This window comes from Nannobrachium achirus (assembly GCF_963921795.1).
Source record: "Nannobrachium achirus genome assembly, chromosome: 9".
Classification (NCBI taxonomy): domain Eukaryota; kingdom Metazoa; phylum Chordata; class Actinopteri; order Myctophiformes; family Myctophidae; genus Nannobrachium; species Nannobrachium achirus.
Window position 1 is genome coordinate 53352778 of NC_137818.1, and position 18578 is coordinate 53371355.

At 43.2% G+C, this 18578-nt stretch overlaps 1 protein-coding gene across 1 annotated transcript in view; it reads left to right on the forward strand.

The window, feature by feature from the left end:
• Nucleotides 1-505: 505 nt before the first annotated feature.
• nup210 (nucleoporin 210) overlaps nt 506-18578 on the forward strand; it is a 144170-nt gene continuing 126097 nt past the window's right edge. Inside the window, exons 1-6 of the mRNA XM_080732510.1 lie at nt 506-1016; nt 3579-3718; nt 9206-9337; nt 13710-13800; nt 14795-14945; nt 18424-18556. Of these exons, the coding sequence (XP_080588636.1) occupies nt 850-1016; nt 3579-3718; nt 9206-9337; nt 13710-13800; nt 14795-14945; nt 18424-18556 (814 nt within the window). The 5' untranslated portion in view covers nt 506-849. The remainder of the gene's footprint in view (nt 1017-3578; nt 3719-9205; nt 9338-13709; nt 13801-14794; nt 14946-18423; nt 18557-18578) is intronic.

The window sequence follows — 18578 nt, forward strand, 5'->3', positions numbered from 1 at the left end:
TTACAAAATACTTATTTCTTCAATGTGGTTCAATATATTCTAATTCTAATGACAGCTCCCATAATGACAGCTCTCATCATGATTTGACAGTTATGTGTCAGCCCTGGCCCCTGAAACATAACTGTCATATCTTGATAAGAGCCGACGACAGTCGTGTTAAGCATGGCTAGACTACTAGACTCCCATATATGGCCAGACAAAAATAGTTTCTTTAATGACCCTCGTCATCAACAGTCGCCCAGACCCGTTTTACAGTGACACTTCAATTCCCAGCATGCACGCTCGAACTCCAATTACCGCTAATGGCGCGCCGGCTACTACTTGTCTAGTCTAGTCTGTGTACGAACGAGGAATTGCCTAAATAATATCCTATTAATTTATGTATGAATATATAGCTCATTTAACTGAGCGGACGGACTTCCAACAAACCTATCGACACCAAAAGGAGCTGAATTTTATTTTGAACAGCACGCTTGAGGAGAGAGACTCAGAGGAGAGGCAGGCAGGCAGTGCATCATCATCATCATCATGAGTGTGCAGCTGCCTTGCTGCTTATTTCATCCGCTATACACTTGAACTATCTCATATTTCTTCACGTGTAGGAAGTGATCATAGCAGTGTTATTGCGTGTAGATGACGTGAGCGCCTACTGTGCCTCCTACTACCGTGGTTCAACACGCGGCGGGGCGCGCAAATCTGCCGTCTGACTGTGTTATCATGGACGAGGAGGAAGTTTAGCACTAGTTTTCATTCATCCGGGGTTTGTTTGTTTATTTATTAGGCTATCTGTCGGGGGGATCTCGACTCGATCGGGTCTCTCACGTTGAAGCTTATCATTGTTTGGGGGGCATGATGGTGATGGCGGTTATTATTAAAGTGTTGATATGGGTATCGGTGTTACTATGCGATCACACTGGTGTCGCCTCGAAGCTGAACGTGCCCAAAGTGTTGTTGCCACTGGCCAGGAGCACCAGGATAAACTTCACACTGGAGGCGACTGAAGGTTGCTACAGATGGTGAGTTAAGTAGTTCCTTATCTGATGTGATGGGGGTGGAAAAAAATAGCAGATCTACACGCTCACAACGCGTCGCCTCCGCTACGCGTTTTGAGCTTGTAGATCTGCTATTTTTTTTTCCACCGCCGCCACCATGTGTGGAAAACCCCAGACCAATAAAACGCACACAAAAGTCGAATTTTTCTAAAGACGCAGTCAAAGTTTTTGGCCGAAATTCTGTACAACGTGTAAAATAAAAATATAACTGACAGTAGGCTACCATACATTACAAACAAAATAGAATAAACCCTTAGTTTTAAAAATGAGGAGAATTACACAGAAACTTAGCCATAACTCATAACTCTTGTAGAGGTTGATTATATTATGTCCCAATATAAGCAAAATACAAGAGTTATGAATATGATTTATGGCTACAGAAACAGAGTCCAGACAGGCTGCATGCTGCTGTCTGTCTGCATGGTGCTGTGTTGTCCTGACTTGACTTCACGGCCATGAAAAACGAAACCGGACTTGAACTCTCACATTTCATGCGGGGCATGCGAGGCCACATGGCCGACTACAAATCACCAGGAACATGCTCACTGTGCGGTTCACTCCAGGCCATGTGTAAGCCTATAGACATATTTATTATTGCCCCCCCTTCAACAAAAAGTCGGCACTATCGCCTCATGTGTGACTTATTCGACTCCAATAGTGCTGAATAGGCCTGAAAGAGCTGAAAGGACCCCCTATTGTTCGTGTTGGCTTCTCCCTCGCTCTCTGTCTGTCTGGTTTTGTGAGTTTCCTGTGAGATATGGTCCAGAAAATAGATTCTCCTCAGTGATATCTGGAATGTCTGCACGCCACCACTACTTTGACACGAGTGTATGACCCATGTCGGCCTGATGGGGGCGCTATGATTAAATGTCAAATCTCAGACTCTGAGAAAAGTCATAACCCAACTCATTACCCTTACTGTGCCTGTGAGCAGCAGTGAGTCTGATTGATTCACTTAAAACTTGGCTCTTTCACAATCTGTCTTCACTCTGTGTGCCTTCAAGAACGACTAGATTTTGTGCCATTTTCAATTTTCTCCCTAAACCGTAGCAATCCCTTGGACTGATTGCTACCAGATCTCCTGTGGATCAAGCTTATCAGAACTAATCTCTCAAGACGGATTTTCTTAAAAAAACTGAATGGGTTCCCACTGAGTGACTTCCCAGATTGTATCAAGGCTGACATGCAGCTTGACCGTTGATATCTTAAGCCCGTATCAGAGTGTACGGTGGAGACCTATCCACCGCAAATTTGAGGTGGAAAGCTTTCCATCTCAAGTCAGAAAATAAGTGCAGGCCATCATAGTCACGGCCCACGGTGAAGTCCTTTACCCCGTCTAGACCGGTTCAGGTCGACCAATCAGTGAACGGGGTGTAGAGCCTGTCTGTCTGATAGTAAAAACAGAGAGATGTGTTGGGACTCACGGTGGAAAGCTCTCCACCGTGAGGAATGATGTAACGTTGTAGTTTCATGACTCAAAAAGACTCGAAAAGACTACACCGCGGTGTAAAGCCTTCCACCGCGGACCCGACTATGATACAGGCTTTATTTAGGTCGGAAGATATTGACCAATGAACTTCACATGTTCCCGCAGTGCTGTCATGATGGGGCTGCAGCTTCATTTCTAGGACCCTAGCATCACCTAGTGAATGGCCATGTCAACTGACTACATGTAGAAACTAAAATTAATTTGAAATGTATTGATTGATTTTTTGATTCCCATTTATTTTATTTTATTATTTTAGTTATTTTTTTTGCCTTTATTGATAGTACAGTAGGTAGGCAGGAAATGGGGAGAGAGAGAGATGGGGAGTGACATGCCAGTAAATGCCTTCGGGATCGAGACTCGAACCTGCAACACGCTGTCAGGCTACACTGGAGCCACGGTGCCCGGACTGCTAGGCCACCGGTCCGGGCCCGCAATGCAGCTTCTGATTGATTGGGATATTTTATTAACAGTTGGTTAATATTACAGAGTCAGAGGCATGATTTTACAATGATTGTTAAAAGGATAACACAAAAATAAGCCCTAGGGGCTTGTTTCCATTGTGGTCCTGACTGTATTTAGTTCATCAAGAGTGAGAGAGTGAACAGCATAGCCCTCGCACCCGGGCTCAAGAAACACCACTGCCTATCTTGTTTTCCACTGGCGATTTGAATGAACAGTATGAGGTGATAGTGTTGCTGTCTTTAATGAATAATCATCTAGCTCAGTGTTTCTCAACATTTAAAGACACCCTTAACTATGACAGTATACAAATGGAACCAATGGTTGTCAAATATTAGAGGCAGAAATTGTGAAAATAGCTGATATACAGTACATGTAGATCTGCTATTTTCACAATAGAACAGTATTATACAAAATGGAATGCCTCAACTCTGCTCGTCAGGGTGGGGGGTCCCCAGTTCAAATATAATTATTTTGGGGGTCGCGGCCTGAAAGGGTTGAGAACCACTGCTTTAATCCATGCGTACATTTTGACAATGTATTGATTTCAATGTGTTAATTAATAACCATGTGTCCAGGTCAGCTACCAGACCCGAGGTAGCCAGCATTCAGCCCACGGCTGTAGACGGCAGCAGCGACTGCTCCCAGACGGCTGTCCTCCAGGTCTTCTCCACACAGCCTACCAGACTGACCAGCATCATCCAAGCTGAAGATGTTGGTGAGTAGAACCATAGATAATATAAGAACCTAGATACCTCATTCCCTGCTGCAGTTCATTGGAGCGACCTGTAAAAGACGGTAGGGTGGAAGTGCAGAAGGCACGATGCCACTCAAAGTGACTGCCAGCCTATCACAGTGTGTCTTTTCCGGGACTAGTCAGAATCTAGGGGTGCGTCCCTCAGTTCCTATATCCGAACGCACCCTGGGTTACCTGCACCCACCTACCTCTGGCCTACCTAGATCACGCTGGGCCTACCGAACGTATGTTTCTGTGCCCTCATGCCCTCCTGCCTGTGATAAAGACACCCCAGAGCCGGAGGAGGCCTCTACCTTTCTATGTCTATGAGTAGTACAACACAAACCACGTGTCTGGTCCACTGGTTTAGTGGCCAGGGTACCAAGGCTCTAAAGTAGCCTGGCAGCGTGTTGTGCGTTTGTGTCTCGTTCCTAATGACCTTTACTGCGTGTCTCTCCCCGTCACTTATCTCGCTCTTTCCTGTCGATCTTCACTTGAAACAAATCTATCAATAAAGGCAGAAATTCCCCACCAAAAAAGAACTAATAATAATGATACAGCCTGAACGTGTTAAGTAGTACTGTATTAATAATACTATTCCTTACCCGTTCAAAGATATGAGCTCCGAAATGATGTGCAGTGTGTGGGTTATGGGGTGTGCACTGTGCACACAGTATATGAGGGATGGAAAGTAACTTTAACTGGTGCTTGCATGATAATTATGTAGGAGCATCAATGTAAGAAATACCCGTTTCGTTTAATGGCTACAGAGATACTGTGTACCGATCTGCATGATTTTTGGACAACATCTGTAACGGGGCCAGACAACAACCCCCCCCCCGCACACACACACACACACACACACACACACACACACACACACACACACACACACACACACACACACACACACACACACACACACACACACACACACACACACACACACACACACACAGAGCTGGTTAAACATTTTGCCTCATGCTAGATGCAGAATAGATATGCCTCATGCTAGATGCAGAATAGATAGTAGATACACCATAAAAATGCTAATATACAGCATATGATTTGTGAAAGTGACAAACGGGCTTCACAGTTATGTCAGGTGTGTTCATATGCTAATGGTGATGCTATTTCAGATCAATTGCTCCAGCCACTGAGGAGAAACGCTGTGACAGACACTCACTCACTCACTCAGTCAGACATTCGGAAAATTATAGTATAGATTAGCGTATAGAACTTTAAACACAAGTTACAAAGTGCTTCACAAAACCGGAACAAATGACATTACAAATGTAATCAGATGAAATGAGACCATTTAAAAGAGCAGATAGAAGATAGAACAGAGCAAAATCAAATTATAACAAGAATAAAACAAGAGAGATTCAAGAGATAAATGCAGCACACATAAGGTGATTTACGGAAGGTGCTTTTCTGAACAGGTGTGTTTTTAGAAGTGATATCGTCACTGTCGGGCAGAAACCTCGTATCTCTAAGTTTTCAAATGTGTACATTTTTTTCGCAAAGTAAAGCACTGCTTCATCATACAAGGCCTTCGCACAAAAGTAGTGAAAACAGCTGATCTACAAGCACACAACGCCTCGCGGTGCGAGACGTTGTGTGCTTGTAGATCGTCCGTTTTCACTAGTTTAATTCATTTTTAAAATGAAAAATGCAAAACGAACGGTTCCTCCCGACAATGACGGCATCATTGTTAATGTTGCCCAATGCCCTTAAACTTTGAGTGATGTTGAAACGACTGCAACTGGTTCTGTTGCACAATTCACGGCTCTTTTTTTCACCCTTCTCCTATAACAATGTACAACACTGACTGTATATTGTTCCGCAGAATCTGCACACAAGCCTGTCACGGCAGCTGTTGAAATATGCTGACAGACGCACTGGCTTCCCCAGCTGTTGTTGGCACACACACACGACAATACTGTATTGACTTTAAGCACTTGAACCCTAGCGTCCTTTTTATCTGGGCCTGTCATAAAACATTCGCAGAAAATAGCCGTCCTACAAGCTCACAATGTGAGCCGCTGTGAGCTTGTAGATTGGCTATTTTCGGCGATTAGGTTTGGTGCAGCGGCGGAAAAAAGGAGGGGGGTCGATTATAGATCCCTGGTTGACCCTCGTCGGAAAAGTAGGCTTGTCACAATTATTACATTATTATTGCTTAATGGCAATTAATGGCAATTATTTTATAATTAATATACAGTATTTTTCATGTTACTTTTTGTGGAAATGGCAGATCTACAAGCTCAGATCGGCTATTTCCACTACTTTTTTTGGTCATATGTACCTTTTTGTTTATGAAGCCTAAAAGCCTAACAGAAATGTATCTTTTATTCATAATGTTCAATGGCAATTAAATAATGAATAGCAATTATTTGAGCGACAATTCATCTTCAAGTAAAAATTAATAATCGTCTCAGGCCTAGGTGTAAGTGGTTAAACGGTGCATGTCTCCCTTATTACTGCTACAAACCTGAATTTCTGTGCTATGAACCCTAGTGACCTGATTCTCGAACCTTTTCATTTGAAGGACCTCTGGTTTAAGATGAAATAAGATAAGACATTTATTGATCCTGTGAGGGATAGTCAGGTGCCAAAGGCAGCACAGCAGATGAGGTACAGCAGGGGTCATTAACATGTTTTGGCCAAGGACCCCTTATATTATATTAGATGAGAGAGACATGAAGCAGGGACCCCCACTGCATACTGTATGAAATGGTGTTGCAGATTTAACTTTTGTATTAGGGCTGGGACTTTTAACTGATTATTTTTGATTACATTTGATTAATTAACAATTGAAATTAACAATTCAAATAATTATATGCGATTAAATATGCGATTAATTTCGATTAGTTAATGCCTCGAGTCGAGTCCCAGCCCTAATTTTTTTAGATTTCATAGATGGCTTCATAGACTTATTTGACAGCACTGTCATCACTGTACGTTTAATTATTAATTTGTATTTTCAGACATTTAACCACTTGAACTATCAATGCGTAGCAAACTTGACCTTGGCTTTCACTGTACTTTTCCCACCTCTACACAAATCCTCTTTGCCAAAAATAGTCGATCTACAAGCTTACAGCGCCTCATGGCTAAAGTTCTCTCAGAATTGGGATGCAAGGTTCACACAAAGATTTTGCGGACTGGCCCCCTGTAGTAACAATGAGGATCCCTAGGGGTCCCAGATCCCTTATTGAAGACCCCTGCGATACAGAATACAGGGCAAGAAAAAGGCACTTGAGATACAGGGCAAAACAAGATCAACATAATCCGCAAAATATACAAAATAGGTTTAGGACAAAGGAAATAACAAGAGAACACACAGTAAGCCAGATAGACAGACTGTAGTGTCTGTACTGAACTGTTGTTTAGACTGTAGTGTCTGTACTGAACTGTTATTTTCCAAGCAATTAGTCTGATATGCATTTATTTATTTCTGGTACCTCAACCTGCACTGTAAAATCCTCAGTATTCATTTAACTCTGACTGTGTGTACAAATGGACCCGCAAGGATTGATTTTGGTTCCCCTCTCGGAGGTACTGTACAGGCCCAAAAGGTTCCATTATTTGGACATTGAGAGAGAAACGGTGACTTACTGTACGCAGTAAGTACTGGGATGTTCTGTAAGTAAGAGAAATGAGGTGGCGGTAAGGCCAGGTGGCTGACCTTCCGTCGTAGATGTGTTGCATAATTAAGGTTCACAACATCTTTTTGAGTGGAAATTTCTGCACCGCCACCATCCCAGAACCACCACCACCACTCTTCTGAGCCTCGCTTTGTTCTCTGCTAATGGCACCCTTGTGGCTTGAAACAGCCCCGTTCAGCTGTTCAGAATCTGCACTGAACAGCAAACACCTGACTTAACTATGTATAAAGTACCATATACACATACATAGTCATATGAGAATGTGACCATTCTGGGTCACATCTGGTGCCACCCGCCCGGTCACGCTTTTCATAATGGCCTATTATCAGGTCGGAAGAACAAGTTCCTGGGAGCTTTGTAAAGATCCAGGAAGTTGTTTGATCTTAATAATGCAGGGGTGTCAAACTACCTGCCCATGGGTAGGGCTGTCGCAATTATGACATAATCGTCTAATCGCAATTATTTGGTCCTAATCGTCATAATCGTTTCCATGTTGAAAAATGTTCATATATTTTCAAACCTTTTCAAAAATAGTGGAAATAGCCGATCTACAAGCTCACAACGTGTCGCATCATATTAATGTTATTTTTTAAGTATAAAGTTGTCAAATATGTTGGTCATTTCTTTGTATATTTAGGTTGTGTCATATCTGCCATGTGCAACTTCAACCAGCCAATAAGAAATGGAATTGTCAACAACAAAAACACAATTAAATCGTTAATCGCAATTATTTGAGTGACAATTAATCGTCATGTAAAAACACATTTCTTCTTAACTCTTATTGTGCCGATCCCGAACAAGTTCGGCTTTATTTCAATCCAATACAATTTTTATTTTTTTAATTTACTTACCCTGAGCTGCTTGTAGAGCCGTGGGTGGTCCTGGCTCGTCCTACGCTTTCCAGCAAGCCATTTTACATGGTCCGACGATATATTCCATTAAAAATGGTTTAAAATACATTTTTGAGCCCCCCAATGTTCACCGAATGTTTGGCGCCGCCGGCGGCACGACGTCCAGTGTGCCGATCCCGAATTAATGCGGCTTTTTTAATGAAATGAATAAAATGATCCGAGGCCTACTGAAGCCCCGGCCTAAATTTTCCATCCAGTGACCGAGATCCGGCCGCTCCCCGGCCGGCCGTAAACGAGTAACGCCGCTGCGAATCGCCGCCGAATCCAATGCAAACCCACATCTTTGAAGGTCATTTTCTCTGGATTGTGTTTTTAGGGAGGCGGCGCGAGGTTTATTTACGTCGAAATCGCCGAAAAATGATCTTTTAAATGAGAAAAAGCTAATAGCTATTTTGTAGCCATTTTCATCCGGGACCTTTTCATGACGTGCACGAACGTGAGCACGCGCGTCACTGCAACGTGAGTCCCCGGATGCTAATACGCTCGCCTATGGGACATACCCTGGCATTCTTTGGCGCCCTCTAGGGGCTGGCACTGGAAGGGTTAAAATATTCACGTCCAGTTCTTATCGGGGTGTGTGTGTGTATGTGTGGCTGCTGCTGTCCCTCATTGCCACTGCTACGCTGTTAAATCTGCCATTGTGTGAGCATGTTAAACAATGGAGGCATTAGCTAGGTAAGCACTAACCACACACGCTGTGTAAACACCTTCCGCAAAGGACCCCACTCTTGTCATCTCAGCCCTGCACACCAGTGCTGCACAAAACCACAAGAGAGACAGAATCAGAGACCTTGCAGGAGACTTATTTTTGCCTTCAAGCGTTGTCCAGGATGTGTGTTTTTCTTTTCTTTTTTTGTGCCATGACGCCTACTCTCTCCCATTTGCAGTTACAGGTCAGGTGATGCGCTGTGATGCCATTGTGGACACCATCAGTGAGATCCACATAGTGTCCACCACCAGAGAACTGCATCTGGAAGACTCCCCTCTGGTTCTGAAAATTCATGCAAAGGATTCTGAAGGTACAGTATGTCCACTCAATAACACTGTCTTTTATTGACAATAATCTTTTTACCACTTTCTCTTCCCAATTACAGTAAGTCGTTAGGCCTATCGATTCCTCCCCACACAAGTATCTGTGTTGTGGAGGACGTGGGACCTTCGTCCTACTCCTCCAGCCCAACACTCCCCACTCAACACTCCCCACTGACGAGTCCTGCCCCAGCCCGTAGAAGCACGTGCAATGGCCACTAACATCCTCCCCGCCCGGCTTCCCTACCCCGAACACAGGCTAAAGCCCCTGATACACGTAGCAATTTCAACCAGCAACGACCAGAGGTGTCAATTGGGTATGGCTAGGTATGGCAGTTGCCATAACTTGGCTAAAGGGGAAAAGAATAAAATGTATTTCCTAAAAGAATTTCATGCCTGTTGATAAGGTATGGCAACATGACTGGTGTCTTGCACGCATGAAGGCACAAAAAGGCACTGCCAATGGCCATATCCAATTGACGCCTCTGGTCGTTGCTGGTTGATATTGAGGAAAACATTCCTATGTGTATCAGGGGTTTAATTGTGTTTCGTTTGGACACTTGACAAAGCCGGTAGGCCGGATTCACCACGGTGGATTCGACATAAATTCAAAGTGCATGTTTTATTTGTGCAAAGAAATAAAATACATCACCGGCAGGCGGGCTAGCAGATTCATATCTGCCCTTTAAATATTTGCCCATATATAGACCGGACATTCAGTATGTGACGTGTTGTCAGTCAACAACGCAATACCTGGCAACTGAGATGAGATTAACATCCCAAGACCACGCCATAATCCGGGCCAATGCTGGGTACACAAACCTAAAGGCGCTGATAATGTCTGCACAATAACCCTGGAAACGCCAGGCTAAGCCGATAACATGGTCGTGCTTCGTGCTGTGTTAACCGTGTCCATCTTCATTCCACCACACGGTCCACATGTACCCTGAGGTAGGGCTGGGCCATATGGACATCATCAGATATCACACATGTATTTGTACATATATGCCGGGAGGATGAGACACAAAAAGCTTGAGAGCGTATGTCCATTGTGGTCCTTTGAGTGCAAATATGGGTATAAACTGAGTTGCCGGGGGGGGGGGGGGCTTAGGACCCATATGCTACAGAAAAATCAAATCAATAATAAATGCGTTCACACAGATGGCCGAAAGGTTGTAGGGTGCGATTCTCTTATCAAACTGAACCAGCCCCCAGTTTGATTCACGGCCACGTCAACTGATAGACATGTGAGGAATGAGAGAAAGGAATGTCATTTCCTTTCTCTCTCCACTGTTGTTGCCAATAAAGGCTAAAGAAATGCAGTAAATGAAATGCATTCATACAATTTTTCAATGTGCTAGACAACTAAAATAGCAAAACACAACATCGATTTTGTAAATGCTGAAACCAGTAATGTTAAAAACTCAACTAGTGGGTGGTAGTTTTATTTTGTAAAGATTTGGGGCTTGTATGCCTTTAATTATAGATAGGACAGAAGGCGGACAGGAATTGAAGAGTGACACGCTGAAAAGGCCGTCAGGTTCGGGCCTCAAACCCGTGAGGTGCTGTCAGGTTAGGTGCCCGGCAACTCTTAAGCCTTGCCTTTCATTTCAGTGATTTTTCTGAATGGGCGTGTCTGAACGGTACACTCATTTCCTATTGGGCCCCCTCGAGAAGGGGGCGGTACTTTTTGGGAGGCTATATTCTATTGAGACTATAGGTGGAACCATGAGGTAAAGTGGTGCTAAAATTGGAATGATACAGAGACGATTACGATAGACTCTACATGGTTCTCATTGTGGTTCTCTAATATTCTCTGTATCGTTCCAATTTGAGCCCAAAGACAGCGCCCCGTTGCCAACAAAGGGTATTTTGATATTGCATCTGAAACGGCTTGGAATTAGAGACAGTCAGAACATTACATTTCAATAGGTCTATCCGAGGGTAACATGTCATTAGGTCGAACACCCTTTAGATCGACCACCAAACTCTAACCCAAACCCTAATCCTAACCTCAGTAAAACTATGCCTAACTCCAACCCTAAACCTAACCTCAGTAACCGTGACGCGGGTGATTATCTAACCTGCCGACGCTCGCGGGTGATTATCTAACCTGCCGACGCTGTTCGACCCAACGGGAGTTCGACCTATGGGGCAGTCCCCCTATCCGAGTGGTTGTTTAGCCTAAAACCTGTATAAAACCGTATTATGGACCAATATTTATATAAAATAAATATTTTGAAAAGCATGGCGTGGCCCCTTTAAACCATACAGCCTCTGCATACGCAAAACCAAATATCCAAATCCCAAATGACATTAATATATAATATTGATATATTGCCCACCCGGCCCTCTCCCCTCCATCCTGTACCCAGTGTACAGGCCTTTCAATTCTCCACAGAACAACTCAACCGCCCAGCGTCCTTTTTCTAAATGATAACACTGGGCTATTACAGTATAATGGCGCTGTGTGTAATATCATTCTCACAACCAGTCTGTGCATGCCATTGATAATGGAGCAGCTCATGAAGTCTTTATAGTCTTTATAATCAAAAGATTTCATTATAATATTTTCAGTATTTGGGGGGGGGATCCGTGGTGCGTTATTTGCATAACGACTGCAGTAACCTTTCAGAACGATGATTGAGATAACCCTGGGCAGCTTTTTCTCTCTTTCCCCTCGGGCAGCTGGTAGTTGGCTGTGTTTGTTCTGTCCCACTGCTTCCATTCAGGGGTGTCGCACCAACTTCTGGGCCCTGGGTACAAGTTTTCACTCACATTTTTGTGCTTTAACTGTTGAAAAATAGCAGATCTACAAGCTCACAGCCGCGCTGCGAGCTTGTAGATCAGCTATTTTTGCCAAATCGTGAAAATTCGTGCAAGTCTTGGAATATTTCAAATCCTTCAAACGTTTTTTGAAAAACATATGTTTCTATGTCAGTGGTGCTCAAACATTTTCATGTGAAGGACCCCCAAAATTATATGTATTTGGATACGGACACCCCATCTCAAAACATTTAGTTCCAGGGACCCCCCAGGAGCAAATTTTTAATCACTTAATGTTCGCTTTTTGCACACATTTTCTCGACTTTAAAAAAATAGCAGATCTACAAGCTTGCAGCGCGGCACTCGGTGCCGCGCTGTGAGCTTTTAGATCTGCTATTTTTCAATAGCTAAAGTATAAAATAATTAAAGACCCCTCCACCTTTCAGGGCCCTAGTAACCACTTTTCCCCCCCTTGTGACGCCCCTTCCTCCGTTTATGGCAGGCGCAGACACATACTTAGCTAATGAGCTTGTAGCACGCGACTGGATTCTTCTCTGTGATGGCCTCCGGGGCCACCACCGCGTTTTGTTTGTTTGTTTTGGCCTAAACGCCATTACTTTGAATTCGTGGAGATGAAGGTGGAGGCGCAAATCCCATCATAAAAGCAGGTCTCGCTTCAGCTAATTCAATTCAACTGCCGGAGGCGGTGAGGCAAGTGTTGTTGTCACCTAGCCTAAGCCCCAGACGCTAGCTGGCGGAAATGTTTATTTAGCGGTGTGTACATTAGGACCGGTCGTGTCTTTTGTGTCGTGAGCCCTGTAGCGTGTGTCTTGTTATGTCCGTCCTGGGTGGCTTATCTCGCAAACCAACGGACCGATCAGCGCCGAGTTTATTGTGCACCCTGCCGGTATGAAGCAATCTGTTATGGTTTATATATTTCTTTTTATAATGGAAATGGTGGTTGGACCGGGAGTAATTTATAAGTGTTTAACAATACTTTTACTCTTGAGAGCGTAAAATGAAACCATTTTATACTCGAGTTGAAGAGCTATTTTGATCCATTTGGTTACCAAATCTTCATCATTTAGCTGGGGACCACCTGGAACTCCCTAAAGGGCCACTGGTGGTCCCCGGACCACTGGTTGAGAAACACTGTCCGAGGGGACCCTGGTCAACTGAGTATATCTCTGCTGTCGGGCTGAAAACCTCCTAACTTCAAAATGTTCATTTTTGGGAAAATGAGCTCAAGTGGAGTTAGGAGGTTTTGACCGAAGGGCTTTTTTACAATTCATTGGTTCAATATTATTTTAACCAACACACAGACGTAAAGGGTGTTCAATAGCACATATTTATGAAAAAAGGAGAGGGCCAATCGGGTGGAGTTAGCTGGTTTGGCAGAAAGTTTTTACTTTTTACTACTTTCCATTGGTTCAATATTATTTTAACCAACATTCAGATGTAAAGGGTGTTCAATAGCCCTGATTTATGCCAAAAAAAAAATCAAAAACCTCAAAAATTGAGTTTAAGAGGTTTTGGCCAGACAGTGACGATATGGGGCTTTTTAAGTGTCATTTTCTTTTTCTTCTAACATTGCAGGTAACATCTTCAGCACTCTGGCAGGCCTGGTGTTTGATTGGACCATCGTGAAAGATGCAGACACGGATGGATTCTCTGACAACTCAATAAGGTAATCTTCCCTCTATTGGCTTCAACAGTAGATCACCAACTACCACATACAGAGGCACCATAAGCAGCCTTAATTGCAATAGATGTATTAATGTTGCACTAATGAAACTGTTGACACAGTGCACTGGTTGTCAACGGGACGGTCCAGGGACCACCAAGGGGCCAAATGGACCCTGATGGTGGGCCTGTAAAGGGGGACACACACCAGCTGCGGACGGCGCACGTCAAAACAGCCACCCCCATTATTTTCAGTGAACATACAGATTACCCACACCGGCAGCGTTCACGCCTCGCCCTCTGCTCCAATACGACACTGTTCTATTTTCCGGGCGTTACCGCGAGGTGAAAGATTTCCACCAGCTGTCCGCTCCCCTTAACTCTTGAGTGTGTACAGATGAAACCAAAAGGGACCCAAAGGCCAAAGGTTTCCATCTTCAGTTGGTACACAGTACACACTCAGAGTTGAATCAACACTGCTGCGAGCTTGTAGATCTGCTATTTTTGATAAGGCTTTGAATATTTTGACCCGATTCTATAAATGTCTTCTAAATCCTTCTAAATCAGTGCTTCTCAAACCTTTTTCATATCAAGGACCCCCAAATTCACATGTATTTTCGGACCCCCATCTCAAAATATGTTGTTCCAGGGACCCCCAGAAGCAGAGATTTGAGTTACAAAATTTGTTTTTTAAAAATATATATTGAAAGATTTGCAAACATTTTCACAATCTTTCAAAAGATCTACAACTCGCAGGTGCCGCGCTGTGAGCTTGTATATCTGCTATTTTTTTCAATATCCAAAGTGTCAGATAATTCCAGGTCTTGGGTTAATCAGAGTAGTAAGTATGGTATTGTGAGTTCTGCCTTCAAGGTGCTTATTGGTTTACTCTCTAGCTGGTGTGATTAATCATTCCAGGGGTCAGTTTCAAGTGGGTCACACGGAGTGTTTAATGCATTTTCTAATCTTTCTTTTTTTTTCTCCTTTTCTTCCCCAAGGGTCCTTAAATTCTCCGAGTCGACCTACACACCTCCCGGCTACATCTCCGAAATGGAGCGCGTTGGGAAACAGGGAGACATTATTTTGGTGTCGGGACAGAAAACGGGTCACGCCAAGATAAAGGCAAAAATGCAGGAGCCTCTATACAAGGTACAGTAAGCTGTTTTTTCTCTTTTTCCTTTTTTAGAGATGCATAATAAGATGACTATATTTGTTTGTATGGATGGGACGATAAGCGATATTATCGTTTATCGCTTAAAAACACTCACGATGGGGCGCCTGGTGGCCTAGTAGACCAGGCGCATACCATATAGGCATTGCCATTTCGGCATCAATGCCTGTCGGCGTCGCCGGTTCGATTCCCGATCCGAGTGACCTTTGCCGCATGTCACTCCCCGTCTCTCCCCCATTTCCTGTCAGTCTACTGTCCTATCCAATAAAGGCAAAAAGCCCCAAAACAAATCTCAAAAAAAAAAAAAAAACACTCACGATAATCGCATCGTGGAGATTTAATTTATCGTGATATCATCCTCCGTCATGCACTGGGATCAATTCACCTTTTATTTGCCGAGCTGCATATCAGTTACTATTTAAACCCTATTGGTAAAATGTACTTATAATATACGTACGTACTTGATACAGTCTTTTTTTCACACTCTACCAAATCTTTGCCAAAAAATGTGCCGATCTACAAGCTCACAACGTGGCGTTGTGAGCTTGTAGATCGGATATTTTTTTGGCAAATGTTCCACTCCCAGGATAATAGATGTTGGGGATATTTTGATTATCAGCAATAATAGCGTGAATCGCAATTTCTTTTGTCACAATAATCGTGATATGACATTTCCATATCGTCCCATCCCCATTTGTTTGCTTCTGTTGGAACTCGAGCACATCGTTGATGCAGCAGGAAAATTATAAATGGCTGCAAGGTCTTTGTGGTCTATTTTTAGAAGGAGACAGAGGAGGCTTCACCAGAATAGAAAGAGGAGCTTCGGCGCTGTTGTATGCCAGTGGTGTAGAGTAACCAAGTAGATTTACTTAAGTACTGTACTGGAGTACAATTTATTTGCACTTTACTTGAGTTTTTCCAATTTGCAGTACTTTTACTTCTACTCCACTACATCTCGGAGGCACGTTTTTACAATTATAAGAAGACTTTAGTTACTAGTTACTTTGCAGATTTTTACTATTATTATAAAACATACATTAACCACTTCAGCCCTATATACATTTCGGTCGTTTGAAACTAGACGATCTACAAGCTCACAATGCGTCGCGATGCCAACTACCTTACCTTCAAATTCCACCTTAAGGGTGCCCTCACACCAAAATACCTATGAAAGTGGAATCCACGTTCCGCCAATGCATTTCAATGAGAGTGAAGCGGTTTCATGCCAGCAGAGGATTTCTGCAAAAAATGCTCCCTTATCATTGAAATGCATTGGCGGAACGCGGATTCCACTCTCATAGGTATTTTGGTCTGAGGGCACCCTAAGAGGTGGCTTAAAGCCAACCAAATTTGTAATAATTACCGGCTCCATTTGACACTGGTGTCATAATTTACTGTTTTCTACTCTTTACTATTTAGTATTTACTTGTTTTACTGTATTGTTATATTGTATTGTGCTGTATGTATTGTACAGATTGTTGTATGAATGGTCATATCTCAACTTTTAGATGAAAATTGGCTTATGGCTAACTCTGGCATATTTACATTGATGTGAAAGCTGACATGTTGATGGTTACACATCTCCATTCAGAAACATTGCCATTCAGAAGATTGACTTCCATTATCCTAAATGGAGGTGTCACCTAAACCTAACCTTAACCCTAACCTCAGTGGGGGTATTTCTGAATGGGGATGTTTAGAAAACAGCCCCATTCAGAAATGGGGGTGTTTCTGAATGGAGGTCTGCCCCCCATGTGGATTAACTGTTCTGCTGCTGTAGACGATCCTCACCGTCATTCAAATCGGTGACTACATGACGCCGTTGACAGCGCTCACCGTCAATCTTACTGTATTTACAGTAAATGTATTAATACTTACATAATGTCGCCCCGGTCGCGGCCGCATCGGTAATGTCCGCGATTTGTTTAAAACGCACGTTGGGCGTGCACGCGAAGTGAAGCTCCTCCATGTTAAGTCAATGGAGAGGCCCATAAAGATAATTTAATCCAAAAGAGCCATTTTGAGCCATTTTGCACCAGATCTGATGTAAACAATACACACGGCAGGGCGCAGCCATCTTTCTCTTCTCGGCAACAAGCAACCTTCAGATTAAGAGGCACGAGTTGTGTTAATGTGCTTTGTCCCTGATTTTAAAAAAAAAGAAAAGAAAATGTGAGCTTGTAGATCGACTAATGTTTTTAATACATTTGAAAACTTGAAATAGGACTAATTAGCCTAATGAGTACTTTCACTTTTGGTACACTTTGGTACCAATACTGGCAAAATAACTTTGGTACCAATAATTTCTCTGGTAAATAATTTTACCAGAGAAAACAGAGTATTTCTTTATGGCAGTATTGATACTCTTACTCTTTCCACCGCTGGCTGTTGGCCCTTGTCTCCTGTGTGTGTGAGACCAGTCCTCCTGGGACGTACAGTAGGGTTCTATAAATAGCAGCAGCTTGCGCAACCACGACGGCCCCTCTCTCCTCTGGCCCCGTCTGTGATGTCAGAGCCATGCATACGTGATGATAAACGTCCTTGAACCTCGACAGCTGTGGGACCGATAAAAAGCACTGCTGCCTGCCTTTTTTTATCGAGGTGTGGATATATGCTCAATTTGAAGACGTGCTTGTGAGAGTTTTATTTTTTTGATTGGATGGCAATAAATTATTATCCGTAACACGCTTTGGAAACAAAAGAGTCAAAATGTAAGACTCGGTTCTTCCCTGAATAGATGCTATAGCATAGCGTTTCGTCGCTGTCCAGCAGAAGCCTCGCATCTCCGAGTTTCAAAATGTGTTTTTTTTTTCTTTTTTTTTCGTAAATTAAAGCCCTGCCTCATATAAGACTGTTGCACAAAACTAGTGAAAAAAGAAGATCTACAAGCATGTTGCGTGCTTGTAGATCGGCTATTTTCACTAGTTTTAATTATTTTTAAAATGATAAATACAAAACGGTTCTGGACTAGGGATGGGACGATATGATCACGATTATTGTGACAAAAGAAATCGTGATTTATGATATCACGTTAATCAAAATCCATTATCTTGGGGCGGAACATTTGCCAAAAAATAGCCGATCTACAAGCTCACAACGCGTCACAACGGATATGCAGCTCGGCAAATAAAAGATGAATTCATCCCAGTGCATGACAGAGGACGATATCACGATAAATTAAATCTCCACGATACGATTATTGTGAGTGTTTTTTTATCACGATAAACGATAATATCGCGTATCGTCCCATCCCTATTTTGGACATACAAGGTTTCCATAACAGTGTGCAATGCTAATTGAACGACGTATTCGGCCAAATCGAAAGTCACGCTCGCACTGTTTTGAGTCGGAAGCAGCCAGTGGAGCGAGTGTTACGTGTGAGTGTTTGTGTGCATATTATTTGTTGCATGCGCGAGCTGTAACCATGGTAACCTTGGGTTCTCCGCATCTCCACAGGATGTGGGCGCAGCAGAAATCAAACTGCTGACGCTAGAGAACATCCTGTTGAGTCCGGCGCACGACGTGTACCTGCTGGTGCACTCCTCCATACGCTACAAGGTCCAGAAGATCAGACAGGACAAGATCACAGGTGGGGACGACTGACTCGGAGC